General features: G+C 33.3%; 1 protein-coding gene across 3 annotated transcripts in view; it reads right to left on the bottom strand.

Moving 5' to 3' along the window:
• Nucleotides 1-20,258, bottom strand: part of LOC138698325 (E1A-binding protein p400-like) — a 111,393-nt gene extending 91,135 nt beyond the window's left edge. Inside the window, exon 1 of one of the 3 annotated variants that reach the window (XM_069824164.1) lies at nt 19,988-20,258. In XM_069824164.1, the coding sequence (XP_069680265.1) occupies nt 19,988-20,132 (145 nt within the window). In that variant the 5' untranslated portion in view covers nt 20,133-20,258. Of the gene's footprint in view, nt 1-10,298; nt 10,639-19,987 lie in introns of those variants that run through there. The other 2 variants (XM_069824165.1, XM_069824163.1) reach the window with 2 other exon arrangements.
• Between the last annotated feature and the right edge of the window lie 4,452 nt (nt 20,259-24,710).

Genomic DNA, 24,710 nt, shown 5'->3' with positions numbered 1-24,710 from the left:
ACATTGGGTATCCTGCGTTGATTGAGGAAAAGATTAAATGAAAGTAAAAGCAAATTCCCTGCGTTGTTCTGATTCATATGCCTCTCAAAACATTAAGAAACATTTCAACACATAGGCCTATTGGCATAACTATAATATGAGAAGAACCATAGGCCTATTATTTCATATTACAGAATCCAAAAGTTCAACGGCTGCTGGTATGAAACATGGCTTCAACTACGGCTTAAAACTTTATAACAAATTAATTTCTCAGTACCCTGTTTTAGTTAACATAAGTAGGCCTATGATTAAATTTAAACTGAAAAATAAAGAAATTATTAAGTAAGGGAACTTAACATAGGGTTAGACAATTTTTAATTGCTAAATATTAGCCTTATATTATTATACTTGTAAATATTGGTTATAATTAAACATTTTCAATTATGATTGTTCTCTATCATATAGGCTACGCTCTTGTTTTTGTAATCTGTGATATTTTATTGCTTATATTAATTTGTTTATTTTGTCTTCTTCTTCTTTCTGTTTATCTATAGTGCGGTTTTGAACCCTCGACCACGAGCGTTTGCTCATACGGGGGTAAATTATTTAATTTATATTTCTGTTTTATACATATAATAGTTTATTAATGTATATTTTTAATGTTGTTACTCTTGTTTAGTCAACTCTTCGAAGACAGGTTTAAACCTCACAACTGATACCAACATGGCACCACTTATGAGGCAACTAGGCCAGGAGATAATGGGGTAGGGTGGCAAGTTTCTTTCCCCCTCCATTGCATACATTCGCCGATTAGCTACATATTACACTAATCAGACTTCAGATGCATACAAATAATTGTTTTTACTCTGACACATATCGTCAAGTGAGATGTACTGCCTGATAATAGAAGTAAATATCAGACAGAATCTCAATCAGAGGTTATTTTTAATGTATATAAATAAATATAAAAATATAAGATATTTTAAAAAAATGAAGTGAATTTACCGATTATTTAAGCGGTGGTTCCTCTATGACAACTGTTTTACACATAAAAAACAAACACTCCAATATTCCAATGTGACTGACCTATAGATGGCATCAGCTTGAAGAGATCTTAGTATGCTTTAGTGAGGGTGAAGGGCACCGAACGTTAAAAGAGGGACTTCGTCGAAACAGAAAAAAATGTGAGCTGAATAGGTAGATTGCGCCACGTAACTGAGCTACGATATCTACAAGAGCGCGACATTTCGAACTTCATCACTCCTACGACAGAAGTACCGTAAGGCACAATAAGCCCACTAGAAGTTGCAATGCTAGAGCCTTTTCACTAGTCTTTCTTAACAGAGGAAATAAGGTAACAGGCCACAGACGATCTAATGGGGACATGTGCTATTTTTTTTTTAGTATATGAGGAGTGCAAATACTATATTTAGGCCTAATTTAAATGTCTCTCAATTTGAAATAATAGCCTATTCCACTTCTTTCTGTGAGATATCTGGAGATGGGTGCAACGTCACAGTACACAAACAGCTTTGTGCAATCAATTAGAACCTAGTTCTATGTGGTTCAGGTAATTCTTACTAACTTATGTATATAGGCTTATTATTGGCTACACTCGATTTCTTTTTCATAAAAAATCAAAGCAATGGTTGGTGAATTGAGAAAGGCGTAATCAGATAATCTACTACAGGTATTTCATGTATGGAAAGGTTTTGCGGTTAGGAAATTATTTTCACTGATTACTACGTGGTTAATTTAGATGAATATGGAGAGAGGCTTAATAATCTCTCTCTGTGATAGGTATCAGCTGGTGACCGCATTCTTTCTAATTGAGGAAGCGTTGTCGCTTGTCGAGAGATTGTGCAGTAACTAAGCAACCTTCATTACTGTAGACAAAACAATATCAATGCACGTCACTATCAAGATATGGGAGAAAAAAAATTTCCGAACAGATGACCACATGTTACATAGAATGCAATATCACATTATAAAATTATAGTGTGATATTGCATTGTAATTTTACAACGTAGTAGCAAAGGTTACAGGTTTATTGCACATAAGCTTTTTTTAAAACATCAGAAATACTTACCGTAATCTGCTGTTGTTAGAAGTAGTAGTGTTTCTGTCTACAAACTTGGTGGATCTGCGTTCGATTCCTGCTAGAGAGGGCTCAAAATGGACATGCAAATGCCGGTATGCCACATCGATTCTTGATGTTTCTTCTTTTAATGTGAACCGTTTATGTTCTAGTGTCAAATGAATAATGTGAGGAACATTTCAACATCATACGCCACTTAGCAACGGCAATGAGTTTCATCATAATATATTATTCAGATGTTACTTTCTCAGCAACGGATCAGACTCTTGTATTGATATGGTGTTACTAGAGGGATACACTTAGGCCTACTTTCTTACATGAATTATATATTTTTATTTATCTTAGAGCAATTTTTGTAAATCTGTAAATCTAAATTTTATGTCCAAAAATTTCATCAGGATTTTTATGAAATTGGTTGATCCACCGTTTTCGAGTGCGTGAAAGTGATTTATCTAGGTCTCGGCTTTGGAAAAAAGCATTTAGCAGGTTAAATAACCAGATTAAATTCTACTACTAACAAAATAAATCTGAGGAGCTTATTTACAACTTGATCAAAAAGTGATTTATGAAGCATTAATGCATGAATGATGTTTAACCCCTCGAGCACACCCCTCTTGTCGCGATTTTGAATTATCTGTGGAACACGAATATTAAGAAAGAAAACAGTGACAGTTACCCGACAACGTGGAGGACTTCAACACCGCAGTCAAATAGGCCTAGCTATAAAGCATAAAGTTATCTTATTCTCCTTAATCTTGATGATTTTGACTTAGTATTACAATCTTTGGACATAATGTAGCAACATATGAAATTGTTTTTGCCCTCAGCCTCTATTTACTAAGTGATGGTCGGTCTTCCAAGTGTGTATAATTTATCTTTTCGGAATATGTATTATATGACTTTCTTGTGTTAAATTCTATCGTACCTGGTTTACCTGTTATTGGTCTTCTTCAGAACTGGTCGTTGCTGGTCTTGGCGCCTCTTGTTTTGTTTCCTGTGGGGGTGTGTTTGTGTAGTGTAATATGGAGTCAAAGAGTGTGTATGTTCTGAAATTGAGTTGCGTATTGAGAATTTCATTAGGTTGTGTTTTTGTTGTCTGTATACTAAACACACTAGAACAATATGAAATATACAAACACACAAAAACACACTCTAATAAAATTCTGAACACAATTCAATTTCAGAACACACACACTCTTTGACTCCACATTACACTACATAAACACACTCCCACAGGAAACAAAACAAGAGGCGCCAAGACCAGCAACGACCAGTTCTGAAGAAGACCAATAACAGGTCGAAACATGTAAACCAGGTACGATAGAATTTAACACAAGAAAGTCATATAACACATATTCCGAAGAGATACTGTGTTAAAAGTTGTGTAATCAAGATGTATTATCTTTTCGTGTGTGTGTGTGTGTCTTATGTTTAAAAAGTAATACAATTTTGTTTAAAAAATTACTTACTATAGACCAAATGCAAAAAAAAAAAAAAAAAAACAATTTATTATAGACCAATCGTTCATGTTTGTTTTGATGTTGATTGGTAATTAGGAGTAATTTTTTTCTGATTAGTCTTACATTAGTATTAATAATTTTAATGGTTCTGACTTAGTATTACAATATTTGGAAATAACATAGCATAATATAACATTTTCATGCCCTCAGCCTCACTTTACTGACCGATGATAAGTCTTCCAAGTACTTATAACTAGTTATTTCATATCAGTAATTACTACATTTCCTCCTTGTAACTAACGGAAGAACAACACAACTGTTTCATAATAAGTTAGCATCAGTACTGCCCTTTGCACATTTATAATACGGTACATTATGCCAATTCTATTATGCAATAAATCTCTGAGTCATCCGTAATCAAGATAAGGTATTTCATATCAGCAGGAAAAGAAGCGTCTCTGTATGAAAATATTATTCTGCAGGATTTCCCGGAAAAAGTAAACGTGAGGCAATGAACCCTAACTACAATCAAACAAATGAACAACGCTATCTTAAAATTTAATCTTGTGGAATGTGTGATAAAGGAAATATAGATACGAGACATCAATTTCTATGCGTTCCGTTAATATGTCACTAGGCTTAAGCTGTCGGTAACCAACATGACGTCATGAAGATTCTAAGTAGAGGTCTACATGAAAAAAATATATATTAAAATGTTTTTATTATTGACAGACATAGCAAGCTTATGTTAAAAGTTACCCAGGACAAAAACATTTTCTGTATGTTGCATTTTATTTCTATTGACCTTATGTAACTTCGTAGCCTAGAAACAGTTTATTTGAAAATGGAATATTGTGCAACGGTATACTCTGTCAGTGTGCTGCGGGAGGCCTAAGTACGCGGCTCTCGTCCAACACACTCCACTTGCATAACGCTCGTCAGTCAGGTTTACGGGCATGATTTCCATTCTCTGACGGAAGAATTTATTTATTGACAAATATGCAATTAAAAACTTTCTCACCTGCGTGCTTAATTGTTTTAAGTATAAAGTTTTCTTAACGTAATTTTTTAATACAACATATAAATATTTGTTTATACATGTTATCTTATCACACCTCATAGGAAAACTGTTCATTTTGGGACATTTTATCTTACTACGCCTACCGAACTTAAAAAATAAGAAAGGGAATTTACATTTTATTAGGGAAACAGTATCATATGGCATCAATGATGACTCACTTTTCAATCAAGATTAGTAATATCACGCCATCTTGGAGGACAAGCGAATTATCTGATAAGATCACTGAACGGTGACACATAACGCGAAGCCTATCTCGCATGCATTTCGTAACGCTGTAGGACTATTTCTCCCTAATGCTATGACAAAGCACAAAGTAATCGAGAATAATGTGTAGACTATCTAGTTAATTGATATGACATCTGTGCAATATGACAATTGCAAATTTAACGTAGCCTACTATAAACTTATTGGAGGCGTAGGCGGTTTGTGTTAATATTTAACATTGTTAATTTTTCGCTACACTTACAATGTAATTTGATCATTAAGTTAACAAATGAGTAAGTTAAACTTACTATCTGTCATGGCAAAAGAGCTGTAATATTTACTTACAATGCAAGGTGAACTCTAAGTAAATAGGTTATTACTTATTTAAAAATTAGTACATTACGTACCATGAACTGTCACAAGTAGACCTACAATTATTGGCCATTTTATTAACAGTAAAAATAGATGTTTTACCGATATTAGGCCTGTATATTGTATTTCTTCAGTTAATTTCAAGGTTAAATCGAAATTCTCATGTTAAACATTCACCATAGCTATTATTTATCGAAGAAAATACGTGTATTTCGGCAAAACCGTCTCATTGGTATGAATATCCAAGTTATTTAGCGCCGCACTGCTTTAAAAAAAAGGGGGGGGGGGATTAGACCCTATAATTTATTTTCTAGTAATATCTGTAGCTTCTTCGATACTAATTCTATCCATTTCTTAACACTTTTTACTCAAATAACTACAGTTTCACTACTATATCGCTATCAAACTTGACTTTTCAACACGTCGTTTATCCACAGATTAAAGTCAGAGTCGTCAGCAACACAACCTAGCAACGGAGACCTTTGCTACTTGAAAAGCCAAACGCCAAACAATTGAATTTTCCATAAAATCATCGAACTTTTGCAAAATATAGTACATAGGTAGAAATGAGATTCTGACGGTTTGTTTGTTCCCCCCCCCCCAGGTAGGCTATTCAAAACGCAATTCACTAACCGCGAACTATGACTTTTTAAATCTCGAATGCTTAGGAAACTTCGGCGGACCTCGATTCCCAGACTGCATTCTCGACTTGAAAAGTTTCACTTACACTTCATGGTACGTAATGTACTATTTTATCACAGTAAACTCTGAAAAATTTAAAGTAGGTCTATCATGTTTCACTCATCGCTCACATTAAGGGATTTAGAAATTCGCTTTGATCGTGAAAGAAAATAAATATGGATTTTTTTATGACAATATTAAATATAATTAATTTTATGTCAGCAAACAATGACGTCACAACACAATAAATCAACTATATCTAGGTCTATGCTTAAGTTATCGGGATAACTCGAGAGTTTTCGTTTCCTTTTCATGCAAAGCCTACGCCCAGGTTTTTTTTCTCCATATTTTTTACCTATTCACTACACAGCTGCATAGCGGAACTCCCATGACATGGGTGTCAGCACAGCACGACATATTAACATGAGGTTCGAATAAAATAACAAAGCTTCTACGCAGCAGAGTCGAAACTATGCATTAAACCGTTTGCCTTTACTGTGCAAGCGACGAGAATTTTGTGAACAGCTTCTCCGTCCGTACAGCGGGCGGCTCTACGTGGCAGGCAATCTTCTCCGCTAAGACACATGCGGCGCGCGAGCGAGAGGCGGAAGCCAGGACGTGTGGAGCCACGCGCCCCTCGCTCGCTCTGGATGCACCCGGATATCGCAGGTCTCGGCCAAGCCAGCGTTTCCCGCACACGTTTCGAACTCTTTCAAATATCTCAATATCGGAGCTTCATAGACGAATAATACACATAACATAAAATATTCGTCGTTATACAAACTACTACATTTGCCAAAACAAGTCCATTTTCTTCCCAAAACTATAAAAAATAGATTTTGTAAGTTATCAGGAGTAGCTGTCAAAGTCAGAAACCTAACAACACTTTAACATTACGTTGTTATTAATTACGACCTATGACTAATTTTAAACTTCGATATTTCGTTGCTATAGCGGCGTATGAGCAATATCGTTGAACTTCTGATAGTGTCAAACACTTCACAATACTTCGCCATTACTTTACTATTACGACCTATTATCAAAATATAAGTCTTGAGTTAATTATTTCGTTGTTGCTACGACCTATGACACATTGTAAAGTGGCTATCGGAGTCGAAAATTGCACAACAGTTCTTTGCTATTATGATTGTTTCCGATTTTCAATACATTTCCAAAATGGACCTCTTCACAACACTTTCTTATTACGATAACATTACGATCTAAGCTCAATTCTTAAACGACTGCCAATTCACAATACTTTGTTATTATATTTTTGTAAGAACCTATAACAAAAAAAATTGTTAAGTGCCAGTCAAAGTTGAAAACGTCACAACCTTAGACTATTCGTTACACTGTTAGACCTGTTATCCACGACCTACGACAGTTAAGTGACCGTCAATGTCTAAGATTCACAATTAGTTGTTACATTGTTAGGCCTACGATCTATGGGCAATATTGTTAAATGATTCACAAAATCAAGAACCTCACAACACTTCGTCATTGTTAAACTACGAAATTCAAAGCCTTCATATCACCATTGTTAAATGATACCAAAATTAGACACTTCACAACACTCCGTTATTATAGGCCTACGTTGCTATTACGGCGCACGAACATTGTTCGACTGTCAATGTCAAAGACTTCACGATACTCCATTATTAATTTCATGTTACGACCTATGAAATGTAACGAACTTCACAACACTTTATTACTTCTACACTTATTACAACTGCTCAAAGACTGTCAAAGTCAACAATTCGTAAAAATTCACTATTACATTGATTTAATGACCTAAGAACAATTGACTGTGAAGGTTATAGATTTCGCAAAACTTCATTATTACGTTTCTATTACAACCACGATCACTGCCAAAGTCAAAGACTTCGCAAAACTTCTTTATTACGTTGCTGTTACGACCAACAATAATTGTTAAATGACGCGAAAGTCAAAGACTTCACAAAACTATGTTATTACTTTGCTGTTAAGACCAATAGATAATTGATAAATGACAGCGAAAGTCAAAGAGTTAATATAAATTTCGTTATTACGTTGCTGTTAGGACCAACGAATGTGTTAAATAACAGCCAAAGTCAGAAACTTCACAACACTTCGTTATTACATTGTTGTTACGATCAATAAATAAGTGTTAAATGACATCCAGAATCAAAAACTTCACAAAACTCTGTTATTACGTTGTTGTTACGACCAACGAATATTGTTAAATTACAGCTAAAGTAAAAGACTTCACAAAACTTTGTTATTATGTTGTTATTATGACCAACGGATAATTGTTAAATGACTGCCAAAGTCAGAAACTTCACAACACATTGTTATTACGCTCCTATTATGACCTACAAATAATTGTTAAATGACTGGCAAAGTCAGAAACTTCACAAAACATCGTTATTACGCTGCTATTACGACCTACAAACAACTCTTACATGACTGCCAAAGTCAGAAACTTCACAACACATCGTTATTACGCTGCTATTACGACCAACAAACAACTCTTAAATGATTGCCAAAGTCAGAAAATTCAGAACAAAAATTCAGAACACAACACATCGTTATTACGCTGCTATTACGACCTACAGACGATTGTTAAATTACTGCCAAAGTCAGAAACTTCACAACACAACACATCGTTATTACGCTGCTATTACGACCTACAAACAATTGTTAAATTACTGCCAAAGTCAGAAACTTCACAACACAACACATCGTTATTACGCTGCTATTACGACCTACAAACAATTGTTAAATGACTGCCAAAGTCAGAAACTTCACAACACATCGTTATTACGCTGCTATTACGACCTACAAACAATTGTTAAATTACTGCCAGAGTTTAAAACTTCATAAAACATGTTGTTATAATACGACCTACAAAATTGTTAAATGATTACCGAATTCAAAAACAACATATTACTATGTTGTTGTCATAACGTGAGAAAAATTTGTTAAAAGACTGTTTTTCATACGGAACTGTTAAATCAAAACTTCACAACACTTACGGTAGTTATTACGTTCCTATTACGCCCTACTATAAATTGTTCATGTCTAAGAAACTGGAAATATAAATAATACGCCGTTATTGCGTCGATACTTCAACCTGCGATCCATTGTTAAACAATTGGAAAAACAAAAATGCATGAAGACACTTCGTTACTACGCTACGATACGACATACGATGATTGTTAAGTGAATACCAAAGCTAAAGGAAACATAGTACTTCATTACTACGCTGCAAATACGACCTACGATCGCCGTTAAGTCGGCCAAGTTCAGTGGAGACTCTTCACACCAGCTCTCGTTCGGTGTCATAGCAAATTAACATTAAGACTGACTTTAGAACCATAAAAATGCCTAGAAAACTAATAAGATTCGTAAAAATTGTCATGTCATCTACCTCACAGCGCTGAAAGTAAAACCAAAGATGAGGAGGAGGCTGTCAGAGCGTTGACCTACATACTCGAGGAACTTGTTGCATCATGTCTTGTAGCAATTTGCACATCGCAAATTAGTTGGGCCTTGAACGCGGTCAAGAAACCGCGGGTATTTCCGTATGAATAACAGTATACCTTTATAGAAAAGTAATAAGTTATTGCTCTTTACTTCGAATTACATGAATGTTGTGAAATATCGAAAATCAAAACAATCGAACAATTGGTTGCAGGTAGTAATATGGAAATGGCTTCCTTTAAACATGCTAAAATTTTCTCTCAACTTCTACTTTTTCGCTAGTTGATAGTTCTCGTGAAGAGGATATTTTCTAACACCTGTTGATAAAAATCGCAGAGAACTTAATTAAAAATGCGTAACTGAACTTTTCGAAGATTATATGATTGCGTAAAACGTTACTTTTCAAATCATTTAGAATTCTGTTACGAATTCTGTATTCGAGAAAGTTATGCCAATTGACGCAATACTTTGTCAAAATCTATTACGGCTGCCGGTTAGCTATATATACATTATTTATATGATACTGTACGAGATATAATTGCCTACAACTGTTATTTACAGCAATCTGCGAATAATGTTCATTTCGAATTTCGAACGTTTGAGCGACCAATGTAGCGAGATAAAGGCCTAGAGGTGAACGAACTTGAAAACGCTAAAAATCATATTGTTTAAAAACGAATCGATTACACAACTAAAATATAATGTAACCAAGTATCACACGCTTTTGTCACAGTTCATCGAGAAACAAAATTAATTTCGTTGGAAAATTTTATCAAGTGTTCTTACGTGGACATAAGAAAAAGATTTCACGTAAATCAGTACTCTCAAACTGTTTCACAATTCCGCACAGATTTTATCACTTCATATCGCGCGTGACTTGACATATCGATAAACTCCGCGTTGGAGACAAGTTGGTGGGAGACACAAAATAAGAAAAGTTATTATAAATATTACAACTTACTTCTTGGAACTGACGTAGGCGAAGATGTTGCTTGTTGTTGTTGCTGCTGCTGTTGCTGCCTTCTCTGCCGTAGAAGAATCTGGCGCACAATTTCGTACAATTGCTGGAAAAGTTGATCTAGAATCTGGTAATAGTCCTCAACTTCCTGTTGATTCGGTAGATTGAACGGAATAGCCATGTTGGCCGTATATCAAGTTACTAGAGCCTATCAGTCGCTGTTGCTTGTTGACAAAGTCCACGCACAAAATCTCACCGCTGTCACTGTACTTCTCGCCTGCTCCGTGAATACGACTGCTCTCTCCAGCGTTCCAAACACATGTGTTCGCTCGTGCGCTTCCCTCTACTGTGCAACGCTCCCGGTTTCCCCTCCGAGTCTCCCCTCCACAACAACTTTACCGCAATATATCACCGGCAGCCAATAACATCATTGCGATGCGTTCTCCACCAATAGGAAAGCGGGAGGGCGGTTCATGCCTACGCAAGTGTATGAGACGATGTGCAAAAAAATATATATTCAGGTGAAGGGGGTGTTGTTGGGGGGAGGAAGGGGTAAACGTGTTTATTTCGTATTACACGCTATCCGTTACACTTCCAAGTGGTGTGTTATATATGACTTTTAGTGCAATATTATTGGTGCAAGAGACAGTAGCCAAAGAGGGGGGGGGGTGAAGTAAGCACGGAGGAGAAGCATTGTCACTTGGAGACATTGTTAGAATAGAAAGGGTAACTGAGATAGATACAGTAATATACTTTGAACATATTCTTTTTTCATAGGAAATAATAATTCTACTCCCACTAAAATAATTAGCAGATTATACATTTCACTGTTCTTTGTTGATTTATGTCGAGCACCACCGCTAAAACATTATTTTTATTTCGAAAGAGTGGAAATAGAAATTTTTATTCTTATTTTAAAACAAAGTAACGAGAAATAATTTCATTCTTGTTCCCCGGATTTCCTTTTTCAAACATCAACAATAATTACTTACTTAATCTACTTACTTACTTACTTACTTACTTACTTACTTACTTACTGACTTTTAAGGAACCCGGAGGTTCATTGCCGCCCTCACATAAGCCCGCCATTGGTCCCTATCTTGAGCAAGATTAATCCATTCTCTATCATCATATCCCACCTCCCTCAAATCCATTTTAATATTATCTTCCCATCTACGTCTCGGCCTCTCTAAAGGTCTTTTTCCCTCCGGCCACCCAACTAACATATTGTATGCATTCCTGGATTCGCCCATACGTGCTACATGCCCTGCCCATTTCAAACGTCTGGATTTAATGTTCCTAATTATGTCAGGTGAAGAATACAATGCGTGCAGTACTGTGTTGTGTAACTTTCTCCATTCTCCTCTAACTTCATCCCTCGTAGCCCCAAATATTTTCCTAAGCACCTTATTCTCAAACACCCTTATCCTATGTTCCTCTCTCAAAGTGAGAGTCCAAGTTTCAGAATCATAAAGAGCAACCGGTAATATAAGTGTTTTATAAATTCTAACTTTCAGATTTTTTGACAGCAGACTGGATCATAAAAGCTTCTCAACCGAATAATAACAGGCATTTCCCATATTTATTCTGTGTTTAATTTCCTTCCGAGTATCATTTACATTTGTTACTGTTACTCCAAGATATTTGAACTTCTCCACCTCTTCAAAAGATAAATTTTCAATACATCAACAATAATAGTTCAACATAATGCATTCAGAATAAGAAAAGGGATCCTATTTGAGTAGGCCTACTGTTGTGTTTCTATTACATTATTATTAATTTTGACTTCAGTATTCGGCAGTTTGTTTAATAGTGACGAATACACTCTGAAAGAGAAAAATGTCGCATGCGCGGAAATAACCTTGATTATCTACGTCACATGAAGCTGTGTAATGTAGGCCTGTAGTTGAGTGATATTCTTTGTTAAAAATGGCTCAAAGTTAACAACACTGGTAATCTTTCTATATCAGTTAAGTGTTAATATGTAAAAAGCTTTTATTGCGTAATCACTGTCGTAGACTAATACTAGCAAGTGAATGTTTGTCAAAGGTGTCCCAACTACGACACAAAAATTACTCTTATTCAGATCTTTCAGACCATGAACATTGCTAAGAATTGTTAATGTGTATTGTTTTTATTTCTCTAATGACAGACAAAGAAATCAGAGGTTGTAATGGTTGGGAAGTTAAACGTCAGAAAATAATGCGAGTGGAACAGAAGCGCCAGAAGAAAAAGGTGGAAAAGCGTCTAAAATTTGTAATGTCCCTAAATATGAGTCCTCATATAACTTATCTTATTTTTACAATTTACTTAATTTTCTGTGCATTGACTAGGCCTATGTAGGTCTAGTATAAGTCTATATATAGGCTTAAAATATTTTTTGTATATGCCATTGAAATATTTAAATAACTTACCAGAGAATTCTATTTAAGTGCTCACATATTCTATACCTATAGGTCCACATTAACAATTTAGCCTATTTTATGGCCTATTTTACAACACGTCGGTTTATAGCTAGACTAACTACGAAAAGAAAAATAAATAGCTATCTGATGGATAATAATAATAATAATGATAATAATAATAATAATAATAATAATAATAATAATAATAATAATAATAATAATAATAATAGTCTCTGATTGAGGTTCAGGCTTATATATGTAACTTAGGCCTACTTTTATTATCAGGTAGGATATCTCCCTTGATGACAGGCCTATGTGTCAGAGGAAGAATAGTCGAAGTGTTTGTTTATATCTGAAATCTGATTACTGTAACATGTTACTAGTCAGCGATGTACCCTCTGCAATCGATGAGGAAAGGAACTAGCCACCCTACCCCATTATCTCCTGGCTTAGTTGCCTCATGAGTGATATTTTATAGGCTTCACTTATGAAGTTCAAATCTGTCGTCAGACAGATGACTAAATAAAATAATGATAATAATAACAATAATAATAATATAATAATAATAATAATAATAGTAATAATAATAATAATAATAATATAGACTACTAATAGTAATAATAGGTAGATGGTTGGATAGGCCGTATCTATTTATCCAAGGACAAATGCTCATATGGCGGACACAAAACAGTTGTTGACAAAAGTCGCATGATGCTTTTGTGTTTGTTTCTCCGTGTATTTTCTTAGATCTTCTGATGAAGTTATACAAATAGTTCAAAGAATAGCCTAATTGTGAAGGCAAAAATATTTAGAGAAATGTAAGAAGTGAGTTGCCTAGAATTAATCTGCACTGTCTCCAAATTATGAAATATAGGATTCAGGTAGCCTATGTTTCTGTGCAGAATTTTGTAGGGCATGTGATAAACTGCTCGTTTGAAGTCAAACTGGAAATTATCTGCCTTAATTTTAGTAGTAAAATTACCATGTGGAGTCTAACTGCACTAGGTTTTCGTCTTTTTTGACAAACCAGATTTTTTGATGTGCAGTTTTATTCTAAGCGACTCAAATGTAGCCTAATTATTTTAGGCTTATTTCATAATTTCATGATAAGTTTCTAGTTGCTTGTGAAGTCCTAATATAGGCCTAATGTTCATATTTTTTTATACGTATCCCTTCGAATCATATTCAAAAGGAGAGTTTTTTTTAGGATAGGCCTACCACTTGTCATAAACCACAATGCTCGACATTTTAGAAAGAATTCAATGTAATATTGTCCCATAACGTAGAAAGTCCATGTCAATTTCTCTCATGCTGACAACTTCAATACTTATTTTATGCAACAGAGAACTTTCAAATATTAATTGGTAATTGTTTAAAAATTCACAGAATAACGGAATGCAGAATTATAAAAAATAATTTTATTTTTAATTGCTGGTATGACCAATGAACATAATACAATTCCCACAGGAGTTGAAGCTAAGACCACCGTTAATGAATTTCATGACCTTTTTAGCTTCCCAAATGTCTTAGGCTCTATTAATAGTGCTCACATAAGAATACAGCTAAATGACTTTGACTAACAAATAAAAACAAGGAACTGAATTTAACTTTATAAACTAATTTCTATAGGCCTATATGTGATTTGTAATTTGAATAGATTTGTTAACTTACTAGCAAATTATTATTTACTAATTTAACCAGAATAAATGTAAACATTAAGATTTACACTAATTACAGCCTTTTGAATTCAATGAACTGTTCAATTTCAGGAACAATTTTACTGGAAATTTAAAGTTATCTTAACCGATGGCTGTTGATTGATTTAGATATCGAGGCCAATAAATCCGTACTATTATTTTTCTCGTGGTATATGTCAGTCATATCATTCTAACCTATCTGATGATATTTTTGTCCCTTTCTTAACTGTAAATGAGCACAAACGCTACTTAGGTGTAAATTTTTCTGACATTTTGTATATTCGATTCCCTAATCGTTTCAAATGTAGCCTATCTTACCATTTTACATTTTAGGTGTGTTTCCAAATTATATGTAATACGCTTTGTCAAATCTGGCAACCTTTTCATAAGGGAAGCTAACTTTATTATTAATTTATTATTATTATTATTATTATTATTATTATTATTATTATTATTATTATTATTATTATTATTATTAAGCTTATACTTTACTGGCAGATTTTGGAACTAACTTATCCATGGATAACTTATACAAGAATAAATATAACTTATTGGTTTATAGAAACACAAAAAGTTATCATTACATAAATTTTATCCATGAGATAGTGTATCCGTGGTTTATTTCATGAGTTTGTAGAAACCGGTCGTAAATGTAATAATTAAAAATAGGTTGAAGTGAAGTCTTGGGAGAAGATGGGTTTCCGATGCTGATAGGTACAGGAAAGGCTTAGAATTCAGGGCTCTGGGATGTAAATAAGGTATACGTATGAGAATGAAACCTGGTTCAGTCAGGGTTGAAATAGGATTCACTAATGCCAACCAAGCCATCTGTCGGAGTTAGAGATTCATCGATATAAAGGGACTAAAACGTGCCAAAGTGCAAGGATCCGTCCCTGGTCAGGTGCTCTAAAAGCCTAGAAAAGACTGCAAATTTTCTGAGAATGTCTGGTATGTTTACTAAAAGAAAGTTCTCAAGCGATAACAGTGGGAAGATAATAGAACAAGGGCAGAGATAGGAATATCCTATGTTGTTATCTCACTTAACATCATATCATAAATTAAGTCTGTACTACGTACTGTAGCTGTAACTAAAATATTGCGTTAATATTTCACGAATTCAAAGCATGATTTGTCCAGCTCGTATAATATGAGGAAGAAATTTAATAATTGATGGTCATATTATTAGTAAGTAGTAGAGACCGGCGCAATGTGAAGAAAATTTCGGTACAATATGAAAATTTGGAATAAATATTTCAGTGCTAAAATATCGTTGTTCCTAAACAAGGTAAGGTTTAAGCTTACATAATTATTTACAAAACAAGACTTTAGACATTAACAGATTCGCCTATATTTAATATGCTACCAAATAAAATATAATAAATCTTCAAAATTAAATAGCTTTCAGCATCACAAAATCCATACCTGAATGCAAGAACTAGACTAGGTAATTCACTTCACTATACAACACAAGTAACTTTTCTATATTTTCTGGCATAAGATTACACTTTCTGTCAGCTAATAGGCTATTATGTTTCCTACGATAAAAAAATTCATAAAGTTGCAAAAAGAAGAAATTAAATGAACAGCAAAACTGGGATTGAAACCTGTATAAGACATTAATTTACGCATATAAGTCTAAGATTAGAAGTAGCGTAGACATGGCAACACTGAAAAGACTTTCACTGAATTCAAAATAATGAGCAAAGGTGGAATTGAAATTACTTATTTTGTTTTGGATTTTGAAATCATTGACATTACTCTAAAGGAGAATTTGGAGATTTCATTTGCCCTTGAGAATCACGGAATGTTGGTGGAATGGGTGACATAAGTTTTCCAAGTGTTTTCTGTCTCTTATAAAGTCAGGAAAGCCTGATTCAGTGGTAGTTATAGAAACTTTAACGGGGGGGGGGGATATCGTGGAAAATATGAAAATATGTTAAACTTTTATGAATAACTTAATGAAAATTTTACCAAAACATTGTGAGATATGAAAAGTTTTTAGCGTTAATTGCATTCGAAACATCATGAATCGTGAACCGATAACAGGTATACCTATGGTTTAGAATACATACGTCACTTCATATTTTGCCTGTGTTATTAGGTATAATAAGTAAAGTGCTTTTCTAACTGATCGGTCTCTCGTTATGTGTAAAGTATTATATTTCACATTTCGGAAACTGAAACCATTATATTAATAACCACCATAATATTACCACCAGCCTATCATCATAATTCACATATTTAAGTTATAAGAAAAATTGTTATATTCTGATTTGTTGAGAATTATTAAGGCATGGTCTTAAATTCGTGTTAAAATTATCCTCTTTCCCGTAATAATATAAAATTAAGTGGAGATTGATGTAGCATAGACCTAATGAAATTAAAATTGAAGTGAAAGAAATTTATATACATATTAATTCTGGTAAAAATAAAAAACTAAACAAACTACAATTTAAAAGCAAAAATAGAGCTAAATAGTAAAACACATTTTTGATTGAAAGCAGTTCATTAAAATTACAAATAAAAATGTCAAATTAACATTTTAACCAAAATAAAAATAATTCACTAAAAGATAAGTTACAAAAAAAAAAAAAACAAATGAAATTAAGAAATAAGAACTTCATTTAAAATGAAAAAATAATAAAACGAAAAATGTAATGGAAATGTGACAAAATTAAAGTTTAAAATTAAATTAGTATTTAAATTAATATAAAAATGAATTAATAGTAGCATTAAAATTAGGCTATATTTAAACTGTGTACAAAATTTTGACCAGCTTCCAAAACGAGTAAATTTAATTATATAACTTAGATTTTGTAACTGACAAAGCGTAGAATTTTGTTTTCAGATGTACTGAGTGCATGTCCTATCCACATTCCTCTAGGCTATGGGTCGTTATTTTATTAAGTTAGGTATATTTATTAAATTCACTAGATCAAACGAAAGAAAGCGTTACGCGGACAATTCACACATTCATGAGAAATGAATGGTTTTAAAATTGCATCTAGACTCCTATTTGGCTTCTCGTTCTCAAAATTTATCCGCATATCATCAGTTAAGTACCAGGTCTCATTATAACAATTTACTCATTATACCCTACCACAAGACAGCTTTATATTCTTCATCTTATACAGTTTCAGTTGCTAGAAATTGGAATTCGCTTCCGAATGATGTAAGGGGTTGTTGGACAATAACTTCATTTAGGTCAAAATTACATAAATTTCTGCTTAACAGATTAATTACTGATTAATGTGTGTTACTTGTAATGAAACTAACATCTGTCCATTCTTATTATTGTCATTAATTTTTCTAAATAAATTACAAAACCTCTAATGGCAAAGTTTCATTACATTAATATGAGAATATTATTATTATTGTTATTATTATTATTAATTAATATTCTCATTATACAAATATATTTTAGATTTATATTTTTTCTCCCCGTAACATAGTTCTAGTTAACTTATATTAAATTAATTCTCATCATTTTACTAGCTATCTCAAATTAATTATAATTGATTGAATTAAACTGGCTCATAAATTAAGTTACTACTTTATCTTGCAGGTTTATCTAAATTTAAATATGTATAGTCGTTAAAATTTAATTGAAAAATGTTACTGGAGAATCTTTTAAGTGTAGTGTAAATATTCGTAATTTAAATATGTATTGTATTGATTAATATTTGGGGCTAAGCGGGATGAAGTTACAGGAGAATGGAGAAAGTTACACAACGCAGAACTGCACGCATTGTATTCTTCACCTGACATAATTAGGAACATTAAATCCAGACGTTTGAGATGGGCAGGGCATGTAGCACGTATGGGCGAATCCAGAAATCCATATAGAGTGTTAGTTGGGAGACCGGAGGGAAAAAGACCTTTAGGGAGGCCGAGACGTAGATGGGAGGATAATATTAAAATGGATTTGAGGGAGGTGGGATATGATGATAGAGACTGGATTAATCTTGCACAGGATAGGGACCGATGGCGGGCTTATGTGAGGGCGGCAATGAACCTTCGGGTTTCTTAAAAGCCATTTGTAAGTAAGTAAGTATTGTATTGATTAAGGCTGGTTGAATGGAAGAGAAGGCCTTATGGCCTTAACTCTGCCAGTGAAAATAAAACATTCTATTCTATTCTATAAAAGTCCACAGAGAAATTACGCCTAATATTGTAATTAAAATCTATACACAATAACAGTTACTAGGCTATATACCTAACATTTTCAAAGATTTTATAATTTTAGTTAAGCCTATAGGCCTAGTTACATCATTAAAATATTTATCAAAATGAATTTAAACGTTGATATTTTACTAGTGGCAAGTGCTGCTTGTTGATTTTCAGCAAATAGACCTATAATAATAATAACAATAATAATAATAATAATAATAATAATAATAATAATAATAATAATAATAATGGAAGTAGGCCTATAAGAGGAAAATAATAGTAGACTAATAATAATAACAATAAACAACATTTTCAGTAGGGCCTATAGCCTAATACCCATTATGATTGTGAAACTGTCTCTGATGTGATGTAGGGATAATTTTTCTTTTACATCAGTTGATGCATTCACTCACCATGAACCACGCATGATATGACATTTTCGTTATAATCTTGGAAACGATTCTCTATCAGGTAGGTCTATATACGTTACACGCGTTTGAGAAAAGGCCTCTAAATAGTTGAGGCCGCATAAATTAAAATATCAATTCACGATCACTCCTTTAAAACGTAATGCTTGATAATGATTATAGGCCTATGTATCATTTATTAAACCTATTCATAATGCTTAAACTATCGGTACCTTAATTTGCTTGTTCATGGCACAAACGATAGGCCTATTTATATAGACACGCGTCTTTCATATCTTGAAAAACTAATATTTCTTAAGTCCGACCAAGTTCCCTTGTGAGACCACGGTCACTCATTATGAAAACATTCCTTTCCAACACAATAAAAACCGTAAAATATTTTCTTGCACCACTAACATATTCACACAACGCATTTCATTCAGAATTTTCTGTCAAGCGAACGCAAAAATCTAAAACATATAGGCCTATCTTGTGAAACAAAAGGAAGAAAGAAACAATCTCAAACGTATAATTACTATTTAAAATATTTTAACAAAGTTATAGCCTTTTTTCCCGCAATCACGATGTTAATAGCTTTCAATTGAGACATCACACACCCTCATAGGTTTTATAGGTTACTAAAAATTGTAATTCCAAGTTAAAATTAAATCACAATTGTTTAAGTATTGTGGACCTACTTTCATTTATTCATATCTGAATACGATATGACAATGCAACTTTCGAAGGCCTTCAGAATTCTACATGTGATCAACTTTAGACATTTTTGTAGAAACAAAATATAGCCCTATTCATTCGCGAGAAATGAAGTTGTAGGTCTAGTTCTTAACATTTTCGTAAATTTTACAAAGAGTTTCCTGTGAATTTCATTAGCAATATTGCAATAAGTGAACAATATTGAATATACTGAAAATACACTGCGGGGAATTTCTAAATTATATTATGTCAGAGATATAGCCAAATAGATATCAATATAATTATGTATTTGTACTTACTCGTGTCGGATTCATTCACACGTTGAATTCTTTGCTGACGTAGCATTATCTCTCGATCAATTTGGCTTCTCATTTGAAGCAAATGAGCTAGAACCTCTTCATCGTCACCGTAAAACTGGTCGGGAAGCTTCCATACAACAACCATTGTCACCAAGGATATTCAACAAAATCACAACACAATGTAATGTAAATTCCACTACTTAGAATTTCCCGCAGTTGTTATCTACAGCTCCACGCTTCACGCTCTCCCCACTTCATCGATATGGCACCAAGCTGCTACTGCTACTACTGACTGAAAGCGAATGTGTGAGTTACGGCTCCAATCTGCTTTATCTTTCACGCAGACGCGGAAGGGCAAATGCGTCACGTGACATTGACCATGTAACTGGGAAGAACCAAAGGCTTGAAACTTAAAAGGGGGAAGGAGGTAGGAATACACCGAGATATGCTGTTGTCATAGATCTCAGATCCTCCAATGGAGAACACTAGATCCACCTTATGATTTTATGAACTCTTCCGATAGGTTCGCTACTGTGAGCAACTGTATACTACGCAATTGAGGGGTGCTTTGCAATAACAAGGAATATGGAAGAAGTGGGTGTTTGGCAGTAAGTGAAAGTAACATTGTTTTCATTAACAGAAAAATGTCTTTGCAAATCTGCGTTATTAAATTAATAATAATAATAATAATAATAATAATAATAATAATAATAATAATAATAATAATAATAATTCATTTATTTAATCTGGCAGAGCCAGACTCTAATTCTAATTGAATACAATTGGTTACATAGTTATTACATTAATGTCTAGACCGTAAAACAACATGAAAATAAATAATGAAAGTAAATAATGAAAGTTGGATAAGTAATGTTAGTGAGACAATAACAAACATTGGTCATAATAATAATAATAATAATAATAATAATAATAATAATAATAATAATAATAAACATTTTTAGTAGGGCCTATAGCCTAATACTCAATATGATTGTGAAACTGTCCCTGATGTGATGTAGGGATAATTTTGCTTTTACATCTGTTGATGCATTCACTCACCATGAACCACGCATGATATGACATTTTCGTTATAATCTTGGAAACGATTCTCTATCAGGTAGGTCTATATACGTTACACGCGTTTGAGAAAAGGCCTCTAAACAGTTGTGGCCGCATAAATTAAAATATCAATTCGCGATCACTTCTTTAAAATGTAATGCTTGATAATGATTATAGGCCTATGTGTCATTTATTGAACCTATTCATAATGCTTAAACTATCGGTACCTTAATTTACAATTTCCGTCTTGATGCATTGTTCATGGCACAAACGATATTTATATAGACACGCGTCTTTCATATCTTGAAAAATTAATATTTCTTAAGTCCGACCACGTTTCCTTGTAAGACCACGGTCACTCATTATGAAAACATCGATTTTCCAACGCAATAAAAACCACAAAATATTTTCTTCTACCATTAACATATTCAAACAACGCACTTCATTTCTGTCAAGTGAACGCAACAATCTAAAACGTAGGCTATATCTTGTGAAACAAAAGAAAGAAAGAAACAATCTCAAACGTATTATTACTAGCTTATTTAACATATTTTAACCCCTTCAGTCCTGAATTTATATTAAAAAAAAATTAAAAAAAAACTGGTCACATAATCATTCTGGGGATCCAAAATTTCCAAATCAAGTTTTCAAAGAAAATAAAAATTTGGGGACAATTTTGACTCCTGGGGCCCAAAAATTTTAAATCATATTTTTAATTTTTAATTTAAATCCAATTTTAATCCTCTTTATTTAGTACAGAAGAAAATAATTAAAATATGTCTTCATAAACCTATTGATTTTCCATCTCAAAATTTGTTTTTAGACTTTAATGTACTTAATGTAAGACAAATTTATTATATTGTATTAATAAAATTCATACATACAAATCGAAATAATTTTGAATTGTATTCTCATAGCTATGAAACAAAAGGTATGAATTCTTTAATATTGTTTAAACCAAAATGCAACAATGTTACAGTATTTAATCATAGTAGTAATTTAGGCCCAAGAATATATAACAAATTTATATTTAAATATCCTATCTTGTCAATTCTAATAGTTCTAGTATTAAATTAAAAAAAATTATGTATGGATTTTACAAAACTTGAAAAATTGTCAATTTAAATTTATATACTATAGTTGCATAGTAGATATACGACAAATTGTATTGTATACTTATTAATTTCAATTCGGGAATCCGCCCCTGAGCACGAGTTCTCCTCTTTCAGGGGCGAGCTAAAGTTTTTTCTGTATATGATATATGTTATGTGATAATTATTAGCAAAATAATAAATAAATAAATAAATACATAAATAAATAAATTCAGGTATATAAATGCTTCAAAAATAGTATTCTCCATTTCTGTCACATTGAATTTTTCAAAATATTTAAAAGTATCGAAGACATTCCAAAAAAGAAAAAAAGAAACAATGTACACCATAATGTACATCAGGCTTGAAGATGTTAACAAAGTTGTAACCTATTTTTCCCGCAATCTCGACGTTAATAGCTTTCAATTGAGACATCACACACCCTCATAGGTTTTATAATTTCCTAAAAATTGTAATTCCAAGTTAAAATTAAATAATGGGTGTTTAAATATTGTAGACTTACTTTCATTTATTTTTATCTGAATGCGATATGACAGTGAAACTTTCAACGGCCTTCAGAATTTTACACGTGATCAACTTTATACATTTTTATAGAACAAAATATAGGCCTATTTATTCGCGAGAAATGAAGTTGTAGGCCTAGTTCTTAACATTTTCGTAAATTTTACAAAGGGTTTCCTGTGAATTTCATTAGCAAAATTGCACTAAGTATTCAATATTGAACATACTGAAAACAGGGAATTTCTTCAAGAATTAATTAAGCCAGTTCATATTAAGTTATATTATGTCAGAGATATAGCCAAATAGATATCAATATAATTATGTATTTGTACTTACTCGTGTCGGATTCATTCACACGTTGAATTCTTTGCTGACGTAGCATTATCTCTCGATCAATTTGGCTTCTAATCTGAATTAGATGAGCTAGAACCTCTTCATCGTCACCGTAAAATTGATCGGGAAGGTTCCACACAACAACCATTGTCACCAAGGTATATTCAACAAAATCACAACACAATGTAATGTAAATTCCACTACTTAGAATTTCCCGCAGTTGTTATCGACAGCTCCACGCTTCACGTTCTCCCCACTTCACCGATATGGCACCAAGCTGCTACTGCTACTACTGACTGAATGCGAGTGAGTTACTACTCCAATCTGCTTTATCTTTTACGTAGACGCGGAAGGGCAAATGCGTCACGTGACATTGACCATGTAACTGGGAAGAACCAAAAGACTTGAAACTCAAAAGGGGGAAGGAGGTAGGAATACACCAACATATGCTGTTGTCAAAGGTCTCAGATCCTCCAATGGAGAACACTAGATCCACCTTATGATTTTATGAACTCTTCCGATAGGTTCGCTACTGTGAGCAACTGTATACTACGCAATTGATGGGTGCTTTGCAATAACAAGGAATATGGAAGAAGTGGGTGTTTGGCAGTAAGTGAAAGTAACATTGTTTTCATTAACAAAAAAAATGCCTTTGCAAATCTGCGTTATTTAATTAGTACTATTGATAGTTTATATGTACAAGTTTCTTGTATTAATCGTCAAAATCTCGGTATTGAATTTGTTATTTTGATATACAGTGGAAGTTCGATAGAAAACAAGTTCGACATACTATAGTTCGACTGCTTACGTAGGAGAATTAGACACGTCCCTATAATGGCACTAAGAAATGGGTTTGCCATTTGAATGGAAATTGGTTCTGTGTCTTTGTTATTTTGATATACAGTGGAAGTTCGATAGAAACAAGTTCGACATTCTATAGTTCGACTGCTTACGTAGGAGAATTAGACACGTCCCTATAATGGCACTAAGAAATGGGTTTCTGTGTCTTGTAGTGATACTATTGTTAAAGGAAAACAGAATAGGACATTTTTTTTATTTATTGTTCTTATTTCAATAGTTATACTTTATTGTACATTTTATTGATTAGAACATCCATATTTAATCACTGATTTTAAATTAATGAACTCTTCTTTTTCTATTTGAGAATTGTGCCGTTTGTGAGACGGAACTGTTGAAATCCACTGTGGTACTAGTAGCGCATACACAAGTCTCGGGGTGGGCAGGAAATGCAAGTACAGTACTGTATTCGTTGATGGATAACCAATAAGAATTTGTATTCATTTCACTTGCCACACTCAGTACCCTTATTGGACTGGACTTTCAATTCTGTTCAGTCGAACTTAGAAGAGTCCACTATATTAATGGTGGCAACTATACCGAGATATGTGTACATACCTTGTTACTGCAGAACACCCCTCAATTGATGGTGGAGTTCGCAGAAAATTTGATGCTCTTGCGCCTTTAATGACGGCTGCCGAGTGTAACTGCGGTATTTGTGACGCTATGTGTTAACTAATGATCAGCTTACTTAATACCGTAAGTGTGAAAACTAGCCATTTTTTCCCCATTACTACATATGCTAGTGGATTATGGTGATTTTTTAGTTTGAAGGTTGAATTTTCTTTTGCCAACTTCGTTTCAAATTTTGTTACTGAGAAATACTACAACTGGTAGTGATTTACTAACTGTTATGTTGG

This window comes from Periplaneta americana, chromosome 4 (genome assembly GCF_040183065.1).
Source record: "Periplaneta americana isolate PAMFEO1 chromosome 4, P.americana_PAMFEO1_priV1, whole genome shotgun sequence".
NCBI lineage: Eukaryota > Metazoa > Arthropoda > Insecta > Blattodea > Blattidae > Periplaneta > Periplaneta americana.
Note: the sequence above shows the minus strand (reverse complement) of the source record. Positions and strands in the feature narration are given on the sequence as shown.